Source organism: Sphaerodactylus townsendi, linkage group LG02, assembly GCF_021028975.2.
Source record: "Sphaerodactylus townsendi isolate TG3544 linkage group LG02, MPM_Stown_v2.3, whole genome shotgun sequence".
Classification (NCBI taxonomy): Eukaryota; Metazoa; Chordata; class Lepidosauria; order Squamata; family Sphaerodactylidae; genus Sphaerodactylus; species Sphaerodactylus townsendi.
The window spans coordinates 159,793,340-159,814,997 of record NC_059426.1 but is presented as its reverse complement, the minus strand read 5'-3'; the positions used below and the strand labels follow the sequence as shown (position 1 = coordinate 159,814,997).

Sequence of the window (21,658 nt, the reverse complement as noted above, 5' to 3'; positions counted from 1 at the left end):
GCTGCTTTTATACTTGATTTTACTCTGATGATTTTTATTTTTGTGTGTGTTTCCATGACATACATTTATTTATTTATTTATTTACTTACTTACTTACTTACTTACTTATTGAATCTGTAGACCGCCCCATCCCTGGAGGGCTCTGGGCGGTGCACAACAACATGTATACAATATATCTTAATCGGTACATTTACTAAAACCAATAAAATCTATTAAAAGCAGCGGTCAGTACAGAATTATCAGGCGTCCCAAAAACCCAATTTGCTTAGAGGCCTCCTTAAAAAGAGGAAGTGACGGGACTCCCCTCTAAGAGGGTAACATAAGATGGTGAAGATAAATGTGTAAGGGGGCGCACATTTCAGCGGCTGGACACTCCAAAGGCCCGGCGGAACAACTCAGTCTTACAGGCCCTGCGGAACTCACCAAGGTCCCGCAGGACCCGGACAGTTGGAGGGAGAGTGTTCCACCAGGCCGGGGCCAGGGCCGTAAGGTCCTGGCCCGTGTGGCGGCCAGCCGCATCATTGAGGGACCAGGTACCACCAGCAAATTGGCCTCTGCTGAACTCAAAACTGTCTCCTCAAACACCAACAATGCAGAGTGTAAATCCTTTACATAAATAAAGAACATTTTAATATCTTACCTTCCAGTTAGCGTTCCAACTGCAATGACAGACCCTGAAGGATGAAAACCAGCAGACTGTGCTGGATCCTAAAAAATTGGAATTAGCAACAGTTATAGCAATTTCACCTATAACTGTATGGATTATTCAGTATAGCACATGCCACTTTACCCTCTACACGCTAAGAGCTGCTACACACAGTCGAGACCTTCATCTATTTGGCAGTTTGCTTGTAAACCTGCTCAGAAAGGGACTAACGAAAGAGTAGGAATGGACTGTACCGCAGGCAATATTAAATAGCTGCATTTCTTCCCTTTACGCTACCCTATCAGTCATTCCAAAAACAACGTTCCCTTCTGGATAAGAAATATCAAACTCAAACACCCCTGGAAATGAGCATTAAACCTATAAAGTGATGAGCTATGGATGTGAAGGAAACAAAATATTTTAGTAATAACCTTTAGGTCATAGATGTCAAACTCGCAGCCCTCCAGATGTTATGGACTACAGTTCCCATCATCCCCTGCCAGCATCATGCTGGCAGGGGATGATGGGAACTGTAGTCCATAACATCTGGAGGGGCACGAGTTTGACACCTGTGCCTTAAATGGTGGCTGGGGTTCTCCCAGAATTACAGCTGATCTCCAGACCCCAGAGGCCAGTTCCTCTGGAAAAGAAATGACTGGATCTGAAGGCAGACCCCGTGACTTTATACCCCACTGAGGTCTCTCTGCTCCCCTCACCTCACCTTCTCAGGCTCCACCCCTAGATCTCCAGGTATTTCCCAGTACCCTCAACACATTGGATGAGGGGATCAAGATATAGTTTTCAGAAAACTGGGCAGCAAGAGCAGTATAAAGATATACGTTTTAAAGACAGAGCAGAATATAAGATTGCACAGGGCACTGCTAGAAGTTCAAAAGCCAGTCTCTAAGTGGTTATGAAGAAAATGCAAGTGGGAATCTTGCAACACCTTCAGTAGCAAATTTTGATGCAAGCCTAAGGTTTTGTGAACTAATGTGCCTTTAAAGTGCCACAAGACAAAACTAATGTGCCTTTAAAGTGCCACAAGACAAAACTAATGTGCCTTTAAAGTGCCACAAGGCAAAACTAATGTGCCTTTAAAGTGCCACAAGACGTCTGTTCGCTTTGTTGAAACAGGCCGACCTGGCAGCCCCTCAGGAATGATTTCAAAAGTGTTTTTCTAATGGCAGAGCCAGCCCAGGAGCCCTGCGCGCCCCCTGGTGGCGTTTCCCTGAGGTCAGCGGAGTCTGCCTTACAATATTCTCTGAGGGAGCTGGTTTGCATTCGGAGCCTAAGCGACAGCTCTCGCTCAGTGTATCCGTCACAACCCCAATTTGCTGCTTACAACTAGGAGAACCGCCAGAGATAGTGTTGCCAAGCTTCAGGTGTGGCCTGGAAATCTCCAGAAATAACAACGGGTTTCCAGACAGCAGAGATCAGTTTCCCTGGAGAAAACGACTGCTTTGGGGGGGACTCTCTACACTCCACTAATTTTCCTCCCCCAAGCTCCCCCCAAACATCTCTAGGAATTGGCCAATCTGGAATTGGCAACCCTAGCCAGGAATGGCATTCGGATCTGAAAACACAGTTACTGTATGAATAACATAAGCTGGGGAGAAAGCAGGCGAGTCTCTCTTATTTTTAAAGGGAAGATTCCTACACCCTGAAAAGATATCTATTTTCTTCATTTATAGCCCAACTTTTTCACTGAGAATTATAGAATTAAGGAAAAAACCCAATGCTATTGTACAGCACAAGACATCCAAGGAGACATTCAACATAGTAGACAATGTGAACGACAACATCTTGGGCAAAGAAAAGTGGTGTCACTCAGGCAGAAGACAATGGAGCAAAAGTAGGGTGATATCTAGAAAATCATTGCAGGGTTTCCTTTGAACTGGACTTCCATGCTCAATTATGATTGATTTCTCCTGGATGGTTCCATTTTAATCCCTTTATAAAATGCCCACTGGCATTTTATCTGGCTGCTTTTAAATTATTGTAATGCTGCACAAACTGAAGACATGGCAAAATTTCTAGTATCTATTTCATCAAGCCCTTGTAAATCGAATAATTGATTTCAATATCTTTCTTTCTCTCTCTGTCTCTCTTTTTTTACCTATGCCATGAAAGGTTATACATAAATAAACAGAATAATAAAATCCCCACCACTGAGGGGCACAGGGAAGGGCTTTTGGCAGCTTTGTCCCCCCAGATCCTCCAACAGTGCTGCTAAGCTTGGGCTCATTTCTAAAATTGTCATCCTCATCTTTTAAACTTAGCACTGGACTGAAGTGCCAACAAAGGCAGAGAGGCTGGGTATAAATGCTCCATGCGCATAACTAATTTTTATTTCTTCAACTGCTTGATGCAGTGCAACCGTTCAGTAATAAAAGTTTTGTCTTAAACTATGCCTTTTTCAGGATAAAGTTGACAGGAGATGTGTGTGGCAATCCGCCACATCTTCCATGTGTTGCAATGCTCTGCGCGGTTCTAGTGCCTGCCTCCCCCATCTTCTGATTCTCTGGCAGCCTTTTAAAAGCTTATTAATTAATTAATTAATTAATTAATTAATTAATTAAACAAACTTATATACCGCCCTCCCCTGAAGGGCTCAGGGCGGTTCACAACAAGTAGACAAAACAAATAAGCAAATAAACAAACAACATTGTACATTTAGAACTAGTCTACATTAAAATACAGCACGCAATCATAAAATACCATTTCAAGACAACAGATGGCATCCAACAGCTAAAACTCCTCTAAAAGGGGGGACAGAAGGGCCCCAGCTGTTGAGAAAAAGGGGGAGGGGGGCATCAGCAGCTGGCCTCCCCAAAAGCCCGGCGGAATAGCTCAGTCTTGCAGGCCCTGTGGAACTCATTAAGGTCCCGCAGGGCCCGGACAGCTGGAGGGAGAGCATTCCACCAGGCTGCTTCCGTGAAAACCATTAGTAGATGCAACGGGATACACAACAGTTTGTTAAAATAGCATTTATATTGCTCTGGACGCCTATTTGTAAAATTGCGCCCACCATTCTCTTTCCCGCAGCAGGAATGGGAAAGAAAATAGTTTGTGCAAGTTTACAAAATGGCAGGTCTCGCCAATGGGCTTCCGGAGCAATACAAATGATATTTTAACAAAGTGCCACTTTTGCATATAATAATGGTTTCGATGGAAGCGCCATTTAAATAAGCTTTTTAAAAAGCTGCCAGGGAACAGGACTTTTTGACAAAAGAGCACGCTGCTCTGACTTCTGCCAGAGAATGCACGGTCGGACTGTCATCTTTATCGTGAAAAGGGTATAACCCGGTTACGGGCACATCCAGTGCAACCCTAAACAAAAGTATATCCTGAAGCCAATGGCCTTAGAAGGTTGCAACTCTGTTTAGGAGTGCACTGATCTGCTTGGAAAGAAGGCAGCCCAAACACACCACCGGCAAGTTCACATTTTTTGAATCTATTGTCCACACTGATATTATTTTCCCTTCTCACCAGACAATTGTCTTACTGTGTCACCAGGTTTCTTTTTTTTTAACCAGAAAGTGCTCGGTCACAGAGCCAAGTTGTTAGGATGCCACGCTAGGATTTGGGAAACCCAGGTTGGAATCCCCACTCTGGCATGGAAACTGGCTGGGTGACCTTGGGACACTCTCAGCTTCGGCCTTGGCAAGTATTTCTTTGGGAGACCTCCAAGGAATGCCAGGGGCATCACGTGGAGGCAGACAATGGCAAACCACTTCTGAATGTCTCTTGCCTTGAAAACTCTAAGAAAGCTGTAACTTGATGGCAGAAAAAGAAGCACTCTATCAGGACATACCAACTACCTTTTAAAAGGGGGGTAATGAGAAACCCTCCGGTAGCATGGCAGGAACAGCAGCTGCATGAGGATAACCAGGGAAAGTATGTAGGAAACCCACATCCTAACAACTTGGCTCTGTGACTTGGCTTGGTTTCCACTCCGAATGCCTCTGTGTCAAAGAAGCAATGAATTCACAATAGAGAATCACCAAGGTGTAGACCAGGGGTCTTCAAACAATGGCCCTCCAGATGTTCATAGACTACAATTCCCATGAGCTCTACCATTTGGCCATGCTGGCAGGGGCTGGTGGGAAATATAGTCCATGAACATCTGGAGGGCCATAGTTTGAAGATCCCTGGTGTAGACGAAGCCTTACTGGGTGGGATCCATCAAGCAGGTCAACTGAGAAGTAAGTCCCATTTTATTCACTGCAGCTTACTCCCAGGAAAAGGTTCTTAGGGATGCAGTCGTAGCTACCCAAAACATTATCTGGAAAACTCTCCTAGTTACATCCACATCTGCTTTACCATAGAACCTGTATTTGCCATCTTCCCCTTGAAGCGCTACAGACCAATTTGTCATCATAGTTCAATCACTGAACTGTAAGTTTTCTGCAGGGTTTTTTTTTTCAGCCGCAAGAACATTTGAGGCAACGGTCCCTTTCATAGACTCCAGAAGGTCACTCTTATCAGCACAAAGTGCAATTTGCTGAACTGAAATGTTATGATCATTCAAACTGAACAGTAACTTCAGAACCGTCCAAGACTCAGCAGGTATATACAGTTTGGATGGACGCCTGTGCGGTGTTGCTTTGGATGGGATTTCAAATGTTAAGAGTCTCTCAAGTTGAAGCACGCCATCCTTGAAATAAATAGTCATCGCGTCATCAGACTCACTTCATGTAAGAAGATACCTGCTTGTGCTGCATTTGGTTTATGCTCTACAAAGAGGGTCAAGTACACTACACAAGTGAAAGCTTGAAAGCCATTATTGTTGGAATCTGAATCTTCTCTTAATCTAGTTGTTGTGCCTTCAAGCAATATCTCTGATCAGGCATTCACGCTGTGGACTGTTACGGTCATTCTAGGGAAACCCTGACAATTTGAACTTCTGAACTACAAGTTTAGGAATTGCTCTCAAATTCTAAAAACCCATTCACCAAACTACGGTCGATTCTGCACAACATAATAATACCGGGCTACATATGGTATTTAAAAATCCAGGTCTATTTTATCCTGGTTTCTCCTTTTGCTGTTTCCGTGAAGGGATCGAGTTAAAACGGGGACGAAATACTCCGATTTCTTTTGCACAAGCCCGGCTTTTTGGTTTTGTTTTTACAACACAGATGCAGCCACCCATGCTCAAATGTCCCTGGTGTGCTGCATTCTGATTGGCTCCCCCCCGCAAAGGCAACGGTTCTGATTGGCAGATCCACAGCAACGGCAGGAAAACCAAGCAGGACACACACACACCTTTTCTCTAGCTTTGGAAAGGAGCTGGCGCAGTGAGCAACACGGTAAGCACGTTGTGCTATACAAAGTAAAAAACTTTTGACTAATACTAGGCAGAGCACTATGTCCCATCCACGTTTAAAGGGTTCAGGAAACCACAGAATGAGCACTCACCCCCCCCCCCCCGATATATCAAATAACATTTGACGTCTTCGGGGCTGTCATGGGGTGAGAGCATCCTGCCAGGCAGGCGCTTCCCCACACTCCTCCCTCCCAGGACCCAATTGGGAATGTGAGCCTGGAGCTGCAGGGATGGGCTCGCCAGGCTGCGGCTCAGCTAGCAAGCAGCGCTTGGTGAGAGCAAGTGGGAACGGGGCGAGAGCGAGCGGGAACGGGGCGAGAGCGAGAGCGAGAAGGAACGGGACAAGAGCAAGTGGGAGTGGGGCGAGAGCGAGCGGGAACGGGGCGAGAGTGAGCGGGAACGGGACAAGAGCGAGCGGGAATGGGACGAGAGCGAGTGGGAGTGGGGCGAGGGCGAGCGGGAACGGGGCGAGAGCGAGTGGGAGTGGGGCAAGAGCGAGCGGGAACAGGAACGGGACGAGAGCGAGTGGGAGTGGGGCGAGAGCGAGCGGGAACGGGGCGAGAGCGAGCGGGAACGGGAATGGGGCGAGAGCAAGCGGGGCGAGAGCGAGCGGGAACGGGGCGAATGCTCGGCTTTCCCACATGGGCTCACTTGCCCAGAAGAGCTGTCAAAGGGCAGAAAATTTGCTTGGGGAATGTTTCGGAAAGAGCAGGCTGCAACTCAGCAGAAATGAAACTGGCATGATGTAAGGTGGGGGGGGGATCAGGTAGGCGGGGTGGGAAAAATAAATCGGTTTTGCTCCCCTGGTGCTCCCACACAGAAGCGGGTTCAATGTGGGATTTTGTAAAAAGATTGCAATTTTAGCAGTTTTTGAAAAACCCAAGCTGGGGGAAATATCACGGGCCAAACCCACTTTAGGACCGGGAACCGTGCAAACTTTTTGGCCAAACCGGGATATTTCCTTTGCTCAACCCGGGTTATTTGGACCGTGCAGAATCGACCTACATTTCCAATGAGATTTTGAGCAAGCCGCGTCAACTGGTAGAAGTTTGTAGATATGACCCAGAAAAGCAAGTGGTTAAAAACAGCTTTCCAAATAACACCAGATGGTTCTTTTTAGGGTTTTGTAAAAAATACAGATATTACATAAATTATATCTATGTCTAGATGGCAAGCACATAAAACAGGCCTCTGAAGTGCAGAATTAGCATAATTCGGAATTCTCACTGATGCTGAATGAAAGTTAGCTACCGTTTATTTACATGTTAATCAACATATCTAATTCTCAACATGGCCCCATCTGGGAAACTTAAATCCAGAGACTGAAGGCATAAACAGCCAGTAAAAAGGAGTGGGAGGGGCAGGGCCCTTCTCATAGTTATTTTGGCCTTTGAGAAAGGAGCTATTGGGGCCAGGCCCAGCAGTAATCACTGGACATCTAGCTACTACACACTTCGCAACCAACCTAGGCCCAATTGTTCACACCTCTTCAAGAGCAGCCATCTCACAAAAGCCACTGGGTTTGCTAAGGGGTCACACAAGGATCTGGGAGAAACAGGTTGAGATCCCATTGCGGCCATGAAAGTTCACTGGGGCCCCTTGGGGCAGTCACACACTCTCAGCCTAATCAACGTTACAGGATTGTCGTGAAGGTAAAATGGAGAAGTATGATTAAAGATGTGATGGGTCCCCATTGTGAAGAAAGCTGAAGCATAAATGAATTAAATAAAAAATACGGCTGAAGATAAGAGGCAGCTCCAGATAGGTCGGCTGGGGAGTGGGAAGCGGAAAAGGAAGAAGAAATTGGACAGGCTATGTGAGCTACCAGGAGGAAGGAAAAAGAAAATAGTGTGGGGAGGGGACACAAGGGAATGTGAGGCATCCCCCCACGTCCTTGTTGGTTCTCCACTGAACAACTGCCCCTGGATGAGCCAAGTCGTGTAAGGACGGAAAGCTGCAGTGGGGGTGGGGGAGGAGAGATAAATTTATGTTGGCTGGTAGGGAGGGAGAAGAGGAAGAAGGAAAAGAGGAGAGGCTATGGGGGCTTTCAAGGAAGAGAAAACAGTGGGGCGGGGGAATGAGATTTCTCCCCTCTCAATTCCTTGTGGGTTTCCCACTTCAAAATATCTGTTCAAAATATCAGCTTCTTATTGACTATTAATGTAATGTTGGGAATATTTTTTTTAAAATCTTAGCTAAATCCAAGAACCACTTAACTGGACATGGTGTCAACCCAATGTCACCTTATAGCAGATATCATTTATATCACACACATTTACTGTGTAGACCTGCTAGTTTCTATAAATACTTTTGCCACACATGGCAATAACAAGTCATTCGAGTGACTAAAATAACGTAATGGGATCACGTATGCTCATAACTCCGGGTCGAACTGAGGGCCAAACCGTTTGCTATTTTTTTTTAAAGAACCGGGTCCTGAGTTCCTTGGACTCCACTTGGATTCACAACAGCCACACAGCAGCTGTGGGGAATGGCTTCTGAATGAAAAAGCAGGGGTGGAGGAAGACAACCTGCCGCACTCCGGTCTTTTTCTGCTCTGAAACAATTCTGGGGAGAGTTATTTCCCTGCTTGTGCTGCCCTACATGCACAGAACACTGCGTGTGGATCAGCAAAAACAGGGACATGACTCTGATGTAAGATGTTTTGGGTCCCCATTGTAGAGAAAGTTGAAAAAGTGCCAGCAGAAAAGTGGCACTTTTGTTAGTAGAGAAAGGGGGCCCAACTTTTGCCCTCTCATCCTGCAAACCTCCACTTTTATCCCCTTCCTATATGTGCCATGAGACTCCCAGAAGCAGAATGCTGGGGGATCCAGTGGTCTGCGGCAGGACGGGGGAGGCAAGAGACTTCCATTCTGTCAAAACTTTGCTCTGCTCCCAGTACTTTGGATCCAACCCGCAAGAGTTTAACTATTTGGCACTGATACTGGAGAAATCAACATAAAAGTAAGCATCAATGATAATCTGCAGGAGAAAAATGCCATTTAACTTTAGCTTTCAGAGGCTCACTCCGCACATGCAGAATAATGCACTTTCAAACTGCTTTCAGTGCTCTTTGAAGCTGTGCGGAATGGCAAAATCCACTTGCAAAAAGTTGTGAAAGTGGTTTGAAAACGCATTATTTTGCGAGTGCGGAAGGGGCCAGAGTAACTTCTGGGCAGGGAGCCTACTTTTACTCTTCCCTACTACTGTCGAAAGACATTCTCATAAAATACTCAGGTGTTTTTTTTCAGCAGCTGAGGTTCAGATTTGGACAGTTTTTCTGTCATGGGCCCTATCAAAGAAACATTCCTCACATTCCACGGGAATTCCTCCAAAAGTCACCCTCTGTAGATGCAAACTGCTAAAATTGGAATTGGCTCCTAGATGGAACCAGCCTAAGGAAACACAGGTCTGCTAGCCTGCCACCATTTTCATTTTGTCACTTTTCTCCTCCCAAACACCTCAATGCTAATGTTGGAACATCTTTAACCTTTCTGCAAATGTAGACCGAGATCGTTTTTATTTTTCTCAGTCAATACCAATTCATGCCAGAGAAGACGCTTATATGTACGTTTTTCAGGCAAAATGGTTTTAAAAGTTCATTAAAAAAAATAACATACCTCTATAATTTTGGTCCAGATTGGACTGTGACTGACAGCATCCCAGAGCGTGATGTGTTTGTCTTGCCCACACGTGAAGAATTGAGGTTTGGAAGGATGCGCTGCTAGGCCCCACAGCTCATCAGTATGTCCCTGAATAAATAAATAAAGGACGTTTTTTTCAGTAGATCAACAACATTACCTCTGATGTAGATTCTTTGGGAGCGCTTCTGTGACTGGAGTGGTCCACAGAGATGTGTGGTTTTTGCCAATTTCCTCTGCACTCCTCCAAGTTATGCTCTATGGCAGAGGTGGCGAACCTTTGGCACTCCAGATGTTATGGACTACAATTCCCATCAGCCCCTGCCAGCATTCCCTAACATCTGGAGTGCCAAAGGTTCGCCACCACGGATCTATGGTGTTCCAATAATCTTGTAACCTGCCTGGGTTGGAGGGGAGGGGTGGGGGAATGAAACACAACAAGGAGATGGAAACAGGACAGACATGTTCCACATGCAGAACTCTGCTCATGACTAATTGGACCCAAGGCAAGGGGTGTCGATGTTATTATACCCACATTACATATTTTGGTAATATACACATATGCAAAAGCATATATCATTCTATTCCTTCCTCAACCCTATCTTGACCTGCCACAAAAAGAGGGGGCTTTGAGAAATATGGCCCCCTTCCTCTTGTGCAAGTGGAAGAAAATCAGCACTGAGACCCCTCCCTGCACCTGAGAAACAGGAGGGTTATTTCACCAAATTCTTAAAGTGATCCATGTTGGATGGCATAAGATTCAGGAAGGCCTCCCCAACCCTCAACTTTAGATTTGAAGAGGGGATGGGGGCTGCTTCAAGGAAGAGAAATCTGCTCCTGTATTTTAATTACAGATGTTTATATCTTATAGTTTATTTTTAAAAACCTCTAAGGTCTGAAAAGACGCGGGTGCGTGCCACAAAATATTTTACCTGTGTAATTGGAGAGAAGTCTCCCGACAGAGAGCCTTGTAACACGAAATTTCGAGTAGTGCCTATCAACACCACTTCGCCTTTCCCCTCGGCTATTGTTCTTATGGGTCCAAACTGTTCCGGGATCTATTTTTGGAATTAACGAATGGCACAAGATTACTCTCAAGAGCACATGTTCTACGATGGTGGTATTGAGGTTTGCGTTTCCCCTTGATCCGTTTTCGTTACCCTCAAATGGCCAATTCTGGATGAGGCAACTGAGGCTGCTGAAGCGTTTGCAACAGTACAACAAGACACACCAAATGTATGGCACTAAGGCCAGACGGAATTCTGAAGGGAAGTCAATAGCGAAAGCTTGTCAAAATGGGGTGACTCTCGGGAAGCTCCCTTTTTCATACACTCAATTTAGTACTCCAAACATGAGTAACGAAAGTATATGCCACCCATATTTGTGATCAACATAGAGAGCCAGCGTGGTGTAGTGGTCAAGAGCAGGTGGATTCTAATCTGGAGAACCGGGTTTGATTCCCCACTCCTCCACCTAGATGGCAGAGGCTTATCTGGTGAACCAGATGCGTTTCGTGCTCCTACATTCCTGCTGGGTGACCTTGGGCTAGTCACAGTTCTCTATGAACTCTCTCAGCCCTACCTACCTCACAAGGTGTCTGTTGTGGGGAGAGGAAGGGAAAGGAGCTTATAGGCCACCTTGAGTCTCCTTACAGGAGAGAAAGGTGGGGTATAAATCCAAACTCTTCTTCTTATGCAAATAAGGCAATGGCCATATGGTTACAGAACTTTGTTAAGCATGAACAGAACCCCAGACTTTTGAGGGAAGCTGCTTGTGCACATCCCCTTCACACAAAATGGATATGGTGCATATTAGCAGGATCTCCTCCTGTCACACACAGCTGCAGTGTCAAAGCTAGATGTGTGAAAAGGGCTTATGAGTACCCAATTCTCTATGAGTGCCCAGCTTGCTGGGGGTAAAAAGTAGATGACCGGGGAAGGCAATGACAAACCACCCCAAAAACATAATCTGCCCAGTAAATGTTGCGATGCGACCTCACCGCAGGGGTCAGTAATGGCCTGGTGCTTGCACAGAAGACTACCTTTACCTTTTACCTACCACGCAAAATTATTAGCAAGAGTCACTTCAGAGTGACATTACCAGGTTAAAAAGAATACAAGAATCAGCCTTTGGGCTTGTTGCTAAAAATAAAAAAAGTATTAAAAAAAGGTAATTAAGGGCATCCTTTAAAATGTGAAAACTGATCCTGAAATTTAATTTTTGTTCTTTTAAGGTTGTCAGCTTACACATAGTCAGGAAGGAGCACGTATATTATACACATATGATGTATAGAGAAGAATTTGGATTTGTATCCCCCCTTTCTCTCCTGCAGGAGACTCAAAGGGGCTGACATTCTCCTTGCCCTTCCCCGCTCACAACAAACACCCTGTGAGGTAGTTGGGGCTGAGAGCGCTCTGAGAAGCTGTGACTAGCCCAAGGTCACCCAGCTGGCGTGTGTGGGAGTGTACAGGCTAATCTGAATTCCCCAGATAAGCCTCCACAGCTCAGGCGGCAGAGCTGGGAATCAAACCCGGTTCCTCCAGATTAGATACACGAGCTCTTAACCTCCTACGCCACTGCTGTATACACACACTGTATTATACGCCACTTGGTGGGTAGTTTTGGCTTACCATTTCTTCCCCTAGTTGTCTGGTATTAAGAGTTTTGGAATTGTTGAATTTTTCCAGGGAACACAAAATATTTTTTTTACCTCTATACCAGTGGCATAGTGGGGGGGGGGGCACAACGCCCTGGGCGTGTGCCAGGGCGGGGGCGTGGCCAGGATGTTCTGTAGCGGGGCGGGCGGGAGCGTGGCAGGGGCGCAGTTTCCCCTTGCTCTGGCCCTGCTCCATATATCAAATTGTGATCAGAACTTGGATTTCAAATTCCTGCATTATGGAATTAGGCATTCCAGTCCTTCTGATCATGGATGCAAGAACATCTTCTCCTGCACTTCACAGCAATCTGTAGTACTTGTGATCCAGCTGACCCTGCTGTTTTTTGGGTGGATTTATACCCCACTTTTCTCAACCTTAAGAAGTCTCAAAGTGGCTTAAAAACTCTTTTCTTTCCTCTTCCCCCACCTTGTGAGGGTGGTGGGGCTCTGAGAGAACTGTGAGTAGCCCGAGGTCACCCAGCAAGCTTTGTGTGTAGGAACAGGAAAACAAATCCAGTTCACCAGATAAGAATTCACCACATATGTGGCGGAGTGGGGAATCGAACTTGGTTCTCCAGATTAGATTCCACCACTCTCAGCTGCTACTCCATGCTACAAATGATTTATTTAAAAGCTTGTTACATTTTTAAACAAAGCCATTCCTGCTCTTAGATTAAATTCTCCAAATCGAGACAAAATGACTGACATCCCTCAAAATGCATCACATCAACTTTCTTCCGAGTTCACATTTTACTCTCATTATGAGACAAGAGTTATTCGTGAAGACAGCATTATCGTGCTTTGTAAGATGGAAATAAATTCCTACAAAACTCAAGCTGCCAGAAACACCCCCCCCCCCACTCTAATAACAAAAACACTAAGAGAACTATTCCCCAAAGACATGAGCGGCACCTCAGTTTTGTGAAGTTTTTGGTAATTCCCATTCCAGGATACGAGCTTCCTGTCTTTTCCACCTCCAGACACGAGTGTTCCATCCCGTAGCATACAAAGTGCAAAAATGCCACCTTCATGGGCTCCTTGAACTGCAGAGCTTATTCTGTTGGTACCTAGGCATATTTTTTTTTGGGGGGGGGGGGAGGAGAAGTTAAACATAAAGAATCACAATTGTATTTGACCTTTAATTCAGTTCTTTCTGTTACTTTCCCTCTCCCATTGCAGGGAAAGTGGAGGGAATCAGTACGCATTTTGCTTTCCTTGAATTTCATCGCTCCTCCCCATCTTCCCCAGCCCATACAATGGCATAAAAGGGCTGTTTCCCCCCCACCTGACCTGAAACTGACGTAAAACTTTCATGATCTAGACAAAACAAAAGAAGGACAGCAGGCACCCTTCCTAGATGGGTTAAGTGCTAGGGACACTTCACAACAGGAAAATTAATGTCTACACACAAAAAATAAGGGGGGGGGGGAACCCACTGCAAAACAAAAGCTGAGAGGTAAATAGTGCATGCATAAATGGCCACAGATTGGAACATACAACTGTTTCAGTTTAGGCTATACTAAGGGTTTGCAAGTGAATAACCCTGGTGCAAAAATGAAATGGCCCTGGCAGTGGCGTACTGGGCCCAAATGGCACCCGGGGGCATGACTGGCTCCCCGCGCCCTTCCCCTGTGCCCCACTTACGGGAGCCAGCAGGGAGGCTGGGGGAGGGTGGGGCTCGGTGGTGGGTGGCTCAGGCGGGCCTGCGGTGGAAGGCTGGCTCCCGGCCTCCCTGGGGATGGGGAGCCGGCCTGTGGCTGAGGCAACCAGCTCAGTTGGCGAGCGATGCCCCAGCACCGGGAGAGCCACCGGGCACTGGCTGGGTTGCTGCGCCGCGGGAGAGGCCGGTTGCAGGGACCCAGCCAGTGCTCGGTGCCCCCCATGTGATGAAACAGCATGCGCACGGAGACATGGGATACCCCATGTCCCCATTAGCAGTATGCCGCTAGGCCCTGGAAGCCTGGAAATATTCTGGTTCCTTTCTTCCTCAGAACTTGCCTTCTCAGCAAAAAAAAAGAGGTTTTTATATCGCAACACAATACACCGTTGTATATTTTTGGGAGCTCATCTTCTTCTTACCTTTTCCCCAGACTAAGATGTTTCCACTTGAGTCTCCTGTGATTGTATCACCATTTTCAGAGAAGGTTACACAAAGGACAAACTTTGGCTTCTCTTGTTTCTGCATGATAGAAGATTTAACACACTTACAAAGCCTTGTAGAAATATTTTCTCTTTTCCATATTTTTGGCCCAGGCTAGCCTGCTCTTAACAGATCTCGGAAGCTAAGCAGGGTTGGTTCTGGTGCGAATTTGGATGGGAGACCAACAAAGAATTTCTGAGTCGTTATGCAGAGAGAACCAAAGGCAAACCACCTCTAAGACTCTGGCCTTGAAAACCCTACAGAGTTGCCATAAGTTGGGAGTGATTTGAAAGCACTTTATACACGCCCACACATACACGATATTTTTATTTATGTTTTGAAATTTAGTAGAGTTGTTAATACTAAATTCGCACATTTTCTCCCTGTACCACCATCAACACGCCAAAAGTCAGGAAAAATAAGTATCAAACTAGCATGTTTAATACCACACAGAACAATGGTTTCGACGAAGGCTGTGCTTAAAAATGATTCTTTAACACTCACAGACATTCAGGACTTTTACTTGCACCAAACCATGACTAACCGCACTTAGATCTTTCACTGGGACAGAGTATAAATTCTAGACTCTAGCAGATGAATTCTGTCATCTGTGGCTTCATTAGAACCTTTTAACTTGGCAAACGTCAGGGGGCCCAAAAAGCAGGAGGAGAAGACTGAATTTCACAAATTGATTTGTACTGATCATCAAATTTTTTGGTGTCAAGTTTCTAGCACATCCACACTATTCCTAGGAAAAAAGTCATTGAAAACACAGCATTTTTACCTCAAATAATCCTTGCTTTTTAATAAGGCAGTTCCCTTCCAGCGTCCAAAAATAAAGATGCGATTTTCCACAGGTAACAATTATATTAGTGTCCGTAGGGTGAAAATCAGCAGCAAATACTGCTTCGTTAGAGCACTAGAAGATGATAAAAAATAGCTTAGGATTTCGGTAACACGAGAAAATGCTAATATACAACTTAAAGGGGCAACAAGAATGACTTCAGGTGTTTTGGGAACAAATTATGCACATAATGGGTTTTTGGATTAAAAGAAAACAAATAGATCCAAGCTGCACTGCTTGATATATAAAGCCTTAGGAGGAAGTTCTGTGTCTTATTTGGTCCGTATGTTTTAAATTTATTCAGTAACTCTACTGACCAAGAAAAATTGCGCGATTACGATTGTTAGAAGATTTGATCAGGCAAATAATTTTCGTATATGCGCTCATCCTGCCCTGATGTTCTGCACATGAATCACAAGCAGCTAGGTTTTCATGGCAGTCCTAAGCAGTGTTATGCTTTTCTAAAACCACTGCAGTCACTGGACTCAGAAGGATGCAACTTTGCTTGGGACTGCACTGTTAATCATATGCTTTTTTCCAACTTCCAGCTACTGGGGTGCTCTGTATCCTACTATGACTAGAGCTTCAAAAGAACTCAGCAAGATCTAAAAAAGAGTCTTGAGTGAGTTCCATTTGCTCCATATCCAATCCAATCATGCTCCATATGCCTGTTCCAGTCACCTGGTCGAGGTCCACCCACCCTGGGGGGAAGGGGAGGGAGGGGGCCCATCATCTGGTCAAGGGCCACCCACCCTGAGGAGAGGGTTAGGGAGGAGCAGGTCTAAAACTGTTGTTCAGACACATTCACCAAGCTTCTACCAACCTGCTTTTACCCCAACCAAATAATTAATACAAGAGTGTGACATTCATCTGTGCTGGTTTCTTTGTTCAGCCTAGAGGCTGATAAACTAGATTTCTTTCCACACTAGCTATTTAGTCTGAAATTGCCATTACAGTGTTAACAAAGTCATTAGAGACTCTTTTGTCATTCCAGTGTTTTCACTGTTCCATCTTTTTTCAGATCTCATTTGAGATTTTCTAAAAACTTAAAATACAATAGCTGAGCTAGACTATTCAGAATGGGTAGTCAAAGGGCCATTCTTTTTAGGGGTGCTGCCCCTTTAAATTTTCCTCCTATTCTCCTTCAGACTGGATTAATCAGTTCCAGTTTTTCTAACAGTTGGTGGGATTCTCTTTAAGCATTCATGAAGCACAAGTTCTTTGGGGGGGGAGAAGGGGGTAGCTTTTTAATTTTTAAACTAATCGATATTTTGTAATTGCACAACTGTTATAATAAACAATAAAAAAATGACAAGTTCTTATTTGGGCTGAACGTAAAGTGAAAAGCTGTACTTACTCTCCTCACCATGGAAATGAGATCTGATAATTACCCTTAATTCATGAATGCAGAGAATGCAAGAGAAAGGGGATCTATTACTCAAAGACAGCCCTCCTATATTAAATAATACACTAAACACCTCTTCATACAGTACCTTGACATCTGCAAGTTTTTCTTCTCTCTGCCAGTCCCACACTGAAAGCACATGGTCGTTGGAATCATCCACTGAACAAAGGTTACTTCCTCCATTCTGAAATAGAACATCAGTACTTCCATAACAATCCAACTATTTACACAGGTCATTAATTTAACAATCTCCAGTAAATAGCCAATAGCATCTGGCTGTTGTGGGTTTGCCAGGCTTTGTGGGCATGGTCTGGCAGTTTTTGCTCCTAATATTTCGCCTGCATCTATGGCTGGCAGGGACGTAGGTATAGATTTTTAATGGGGTGGGTGTTCGGGGGCGATGTCTCCGAAAAGCAGCTCTCCGAGGCCGGGGATGGCAGACTCCCCTGCCCTGCCCTCTCCCGACCCCCACCAACTGGGCTCCCAGCCGGCAGCCCCTTTTGCCCTCCCCTCTGGGCAGAAACGTAGCTAGGGAAAATGGAGCCTGGTGCAAAATCTGAGTTTTGCGCCCCTCCCCCATGGGTGCCCATTGTGATGCTGAAATCCACCCCCAAACAGGATCACTTTGAACTAGAGAGCCCAAATTCTCCTTTTAAATCCACCTTAAAGGAAGAATCTGGGGTCCCAAGTTAAAACAACATTGAAAGTGATGATGTTTAGGGGTGGATTATCCCCCACCCTGAAACAGCATCACTTTCAATGTTTAAACTGAGAACCTCGGATTCTCCCTTTAAATCCATGCCGAAGAGGGTGGATTTAAAAGGAGAATCTGGGGAAATTTTGGGGGGTGCCTGCTGTCAGGGGTACAATTGTTAAGCTAGCAGCACAAAACTTTCAGGGTATCTTTAGGAGACTCTCCTAATGATACCACCCAGGTTTAGTGAAGTTTGGTTCAGGGTGATCCAAAAGTATACTCAAAAGTGTAGCCCCCATCTCCTATTAGCTCCCATTGGAAACAATAGGGGATGGAGCACCCCGTTTGGGAGTCCATAGCTTTGGACCCCCCGGACCAAACTTCACAAAACCTGGGTGGTATCAGTAAGAGACTCTCCTGATGATACCCCCCAGGTTTGTTGAAGTTTGGTTAGGGGATCCAAAGTTATGGACCCTCAAAAGTGTAGCCCCCATCTTCTATTAGCTCCCATTGGAAACAATGGGGGATGGGGGCACCCCCTTTGGGAGTCCACAACTTTGGACCCCCTGAACCAAACCTCACCAAACCTGAGTAGTATCATCAGGAAAGTCTCCCAAAAAAAACACTGAAATTTTGGTGCTGCTAGCCTAAAAAATGCGTCCCCTGCAGGCCAAAAAAAACCACACTAAAAATGCAACCCCCCCCCCACAAACGGGGGGACGGAGCTTCAGACATGTAATGGAGGGGGTTGAACCCGAGGACACCCCCCCCCCCTTACCTACGTCCTTGATGGCTGGCATCTTCAGAGGCACCTCACGGTAAAATGTGTTTATCTCCATGGCACATCTTACTGTGTGTTTCTCCTTGGAGACACATCTTACTGTGGTGTGCGTCTGAAGATGCCAGTCATACATGTAGGTGAAATGTTAAGAGCAAAACTACCAGACCACAACCACGCAGTCCGGAAAACCCACAACAGCCAGTTGATCCTGGCCATGAAAGCCTTCAATGACCAACAGCATCCGCTGCCAAGTAAGAGTTCTGAACCTATCAGAATGGTATGGGAGCTTTTAAAGGAAATGGGCACAGGATCATCTCCTGCCTGCGTGGAATGCCAAGTTTTCCCAGATTCCTCTCTGTTCCTGCAGCCTCTTCTGGCCTCCAGAAACACTTATTCCAAGAGTTGCAGACCCATGCAAAGGAACAGCTGCAGAGGTCAGGGATTCTGGAATGGAGAAAACCAGGGCAGGGGAATGTGCCATTTTAGAAATCCCTTGTGTCTGCATTGCACTTGCAGCTTAACTAGGAACAAGGAAACCACACAAGCTTGTCTTTGCATGGAAACCACCTATATTTGAGGGGGAGAGGGAATAATGAGGAAATTGTTTCCTATATGAAACAGACAAGAGTTTTAAGAAAGAAAGGCAAAATCCTAGGAACTGTTTGGGAATTTCATCTGGTTTAAAAGATTCTGAATTAAGGATTGAGGTTTCATATAAGAAAACACTTTCGATCACAGCGTTTTGCTGGAATGAAGGAAAACAGTATTTGATGCAATCTGCCACAAACCTTCTTGTACAAACTACACTGAGTGAGAGTTTCACAAAAATGCATTTGTTTACAGAAAAAGCTTCGCGCTGAATTGGGCCCATTGACTTGGATCCAGACTACACTGGCAAGTCCCAGAAATCTATTTCGACATAATTAGTTTCCACATTTCTGGGCAGGCTTTCCACCCAAGTTCCCCTTTCCTGCTGCAGACCCCTCCTCCCCCATGTCATTCATTGGGGTCCCGTGTCCCCCCGAGCAGCATATAGTAGGTACAGAGGCGTAGCAAGGGGGAACACGCCTGGTGCACTGGTGCGTCCTCCACCTCCATCCTGCCCCGGAACGCCCCCACCATCACCCCGGAACGCCCTCACCCCATTCCCACAGGTGCGTACCCTCATTGTGTTGCCCACCCCCCCTGGCCCCCTTGGAGCTTCACCTCTGGGCAGGGAACACTGGGAGACAGGGAACCGGGAGGGAGAGGCAGGACAGTTCTCTTCTGCAGATGGAAGATACAGTCTGGATCCAACCCACTGATTTTTAGGAGCAATCATCTGTCTTTGAAAGCACCTTCAGCATCTCAACAAGACATCAAATATTACTCACAGATTTGGAAAACGCAATGCAAGTGACAGCCCTGTCAAAGAACCCCATTCCAATGATGTGCAGGGTATTCAAAGTGACGGAGTCCCAAACACGGACGTGAGGCAGTAATTGCTGAAAGAAGTGAACAAATAAAACAAAAAGAAGTCAACCTGGGAAAATGACAAGCTTGTACTTAGACCAGCAAGCACGAAATGCACTTTTGGGAATCATTTAACGTATTAGTAAACAAGAGGGACATCTTCTCTTCATGCATTCCTGATCAAGTGTGACAGGAGGCCCCGTTTCCATAACATTAAATAGAAACAAAAATCTTTTCTACAAAATGTCACCTAAGTCTTCTTTTGTTCAGTGTAAATTACAGCAATTGATTCAATATAGAGCCAGCTCTTTGCGTAAAAGGACAGCCCACCATATAGCAAAGGCTCAAGATGCCATGAATAGTAGGAATGGTGACACCGGTAAGAGAACGAGCTGTGAACTAACAACTTACTGATTAAAATCTTAAGTCCCCACCCTGGCCTTTCCCTTCCATGTACACCACGGAAATATCTTTTTTGTCTTTTAAATCTAAAACAAAGAAGAGTCACGTCTCTTGCCCGATTTAATATAATGCCCTCTTTGCTTCTCTATGGAAGATACCAACAAATAGACAAACAAAGAAGACAAAGCCCATGTAACCCGGGCCAAAATGAGACGCATGATCACACTCTCTTCCACTGTGCAAGATTTGCCAAAATTAGGTTGAACCAGACTTCCCTTCTCCCACTCTTATATAATCAACTAACTGATACTTTTAAGGTCCCTCTAATTTTAGATAACGCTGACCGCACCGTTTGCACGAAAGTAGCTAAATTCCTATTAAATATTACAGACTTATCTCTAGATAGACATTAATTGGTTTGTAATATTATAACACTATTTATTTGATGTTTAATGTGTTATTAGAGGTTTTTTTACAACTGACGCAACTTGTATTTTTAGCCCTTTTGTATTTTACGGATTGTATCTTAGTAATATGTTTATGCCAATAAAGGCTGCTCCTTCTTCTGCTCTCAAAAGTGTATACTCAGTCCATCTTGCTAGTTTTTAAGATGCTCCTCGACTTGAATCTTGCTCTTCTATAGCAGACCAATGTGGCTACCCACTTGAAAAGACCTCACATACAGGACTGCTGTAGGGATTTCTGGCCAGAAATTATGAAACAGTTATTTCCGTTGCGGATGCTGAATGAGAAAAATGTGACTCGCTAACAAATGAGCAGAATGATAAAACACAATTTCAAAAGTCCTGCCTTCTGACATCTTAATCTGGAAATGCACCTTGTCATTTTGTATTCATTCACTACATGGTTTTCTTTAAAAGCTGCTGTTTGCAACTCTTCTTTTAACCAGTGGCGTAATGGTTAAAAGCAGGTGTACTCTAGTCTGGAGGAACCGGGTTTGTTTCCCTGCTCTGTGCTTGAGCTGTGGAGGCTTATTTGGGGAATTCAGATTAGCCTGTGCACTCCCACACACGCCAGCTGGGTGACTTTGGGCTAGTCACAGTTCTTCTAAGCTTTCTCGGCCCCATCCACTTCACAGACTGTTTGTTGGGGGGGGGGGGTTGTTAGCCCCTCTGAATCTTCTTACAGGAAGATATGAATCCAACTCTTCTTCAAAAAACCCACTCAAATCAGGGCCTCTAAAAGACGATTAACAAACTTCATCTCCAATTTGCATTGTGGCTTATCTTCTGTGGCAACTAATGGGTTTGAGGAAATGTAATTATTCTCAAGGCTGCAATACATTTTTGGAAGCGCTAGAGGGCAATCTTTGGAAAGATAGCAAACCACAAACAGAGTCCATGTGTTTGCCTGCTGACAACTGCTGGCATAAAATGGGCTAGTTTGTCTACAAGCAAAATAGCCATAGTTCTGGTCACCTAGAAGCAGTTTATTAAATGAGTACCTATTCTCATTCTTTTGAGCAACAATAGCAAAATTTTCTGAAAAAGTCACAGCCGAGGGTGCAGCCCGCTGCATAGGATGTAGCTGTAGAAAGGTTTTCAAACAAAATCTTCCTATACTTGAGGATTTTAAGTTCAACTGAAATACGCAAGAAGCTGAGAAATACTGGTTCCCATTTGAAGCAATATGGATTAACAAGTGGAG

General features: G+C 45.1%; 1 protein-coding gene across 9 annotated transcripts in view; it reads right to left on the bottom strand.

Annotated features, from left to right (window-relative positions):
• Window positions 1–21,658, bottom strand: part of EML1 (EMAP like 1) — a 170,297-nt gene that overhangs the window by 12,132 nt on the left and 136,507 nt on the right. For all 9 annotated transcript variants that reach the window (XM_048485373.1, XM_048485365.1, XM_048485368.1 and 6 more), the window contains 8 exons: window positions 19,510–19,620; window positions 16,750–16,845; window positions 15,197–15,331; window positions 14,352–14,451; window positions 13,185–13,339; window positions 10,549–10,674; window positions 9,596–9,727; window positions 641–708 (listed from right to left, as the gene is read on the bottom strand). In XM_048485373.1, the coding sequence (XP_048341330.1) occupies window positions 641–708; window positions 9,596–9,727; window positions 10,549–10,674; window positions 13,185–13,339; window positions 14,352–14,451; window positions 15,197–15,331; window positions 16,750–16,845; window positions 19,510–19,620 (923 nt within the window). The remainder of the gene's footprint in view (window positions 1–640; window positions 709–9,595; window positions 9,728–10,548; window positions 10,675–13,184; window positions 13,340–14,351; window positions 14,452–15,196; window positions 15,332–16,749; window positions 16,846–19,509; window positions 19,621–21,658) is intronic.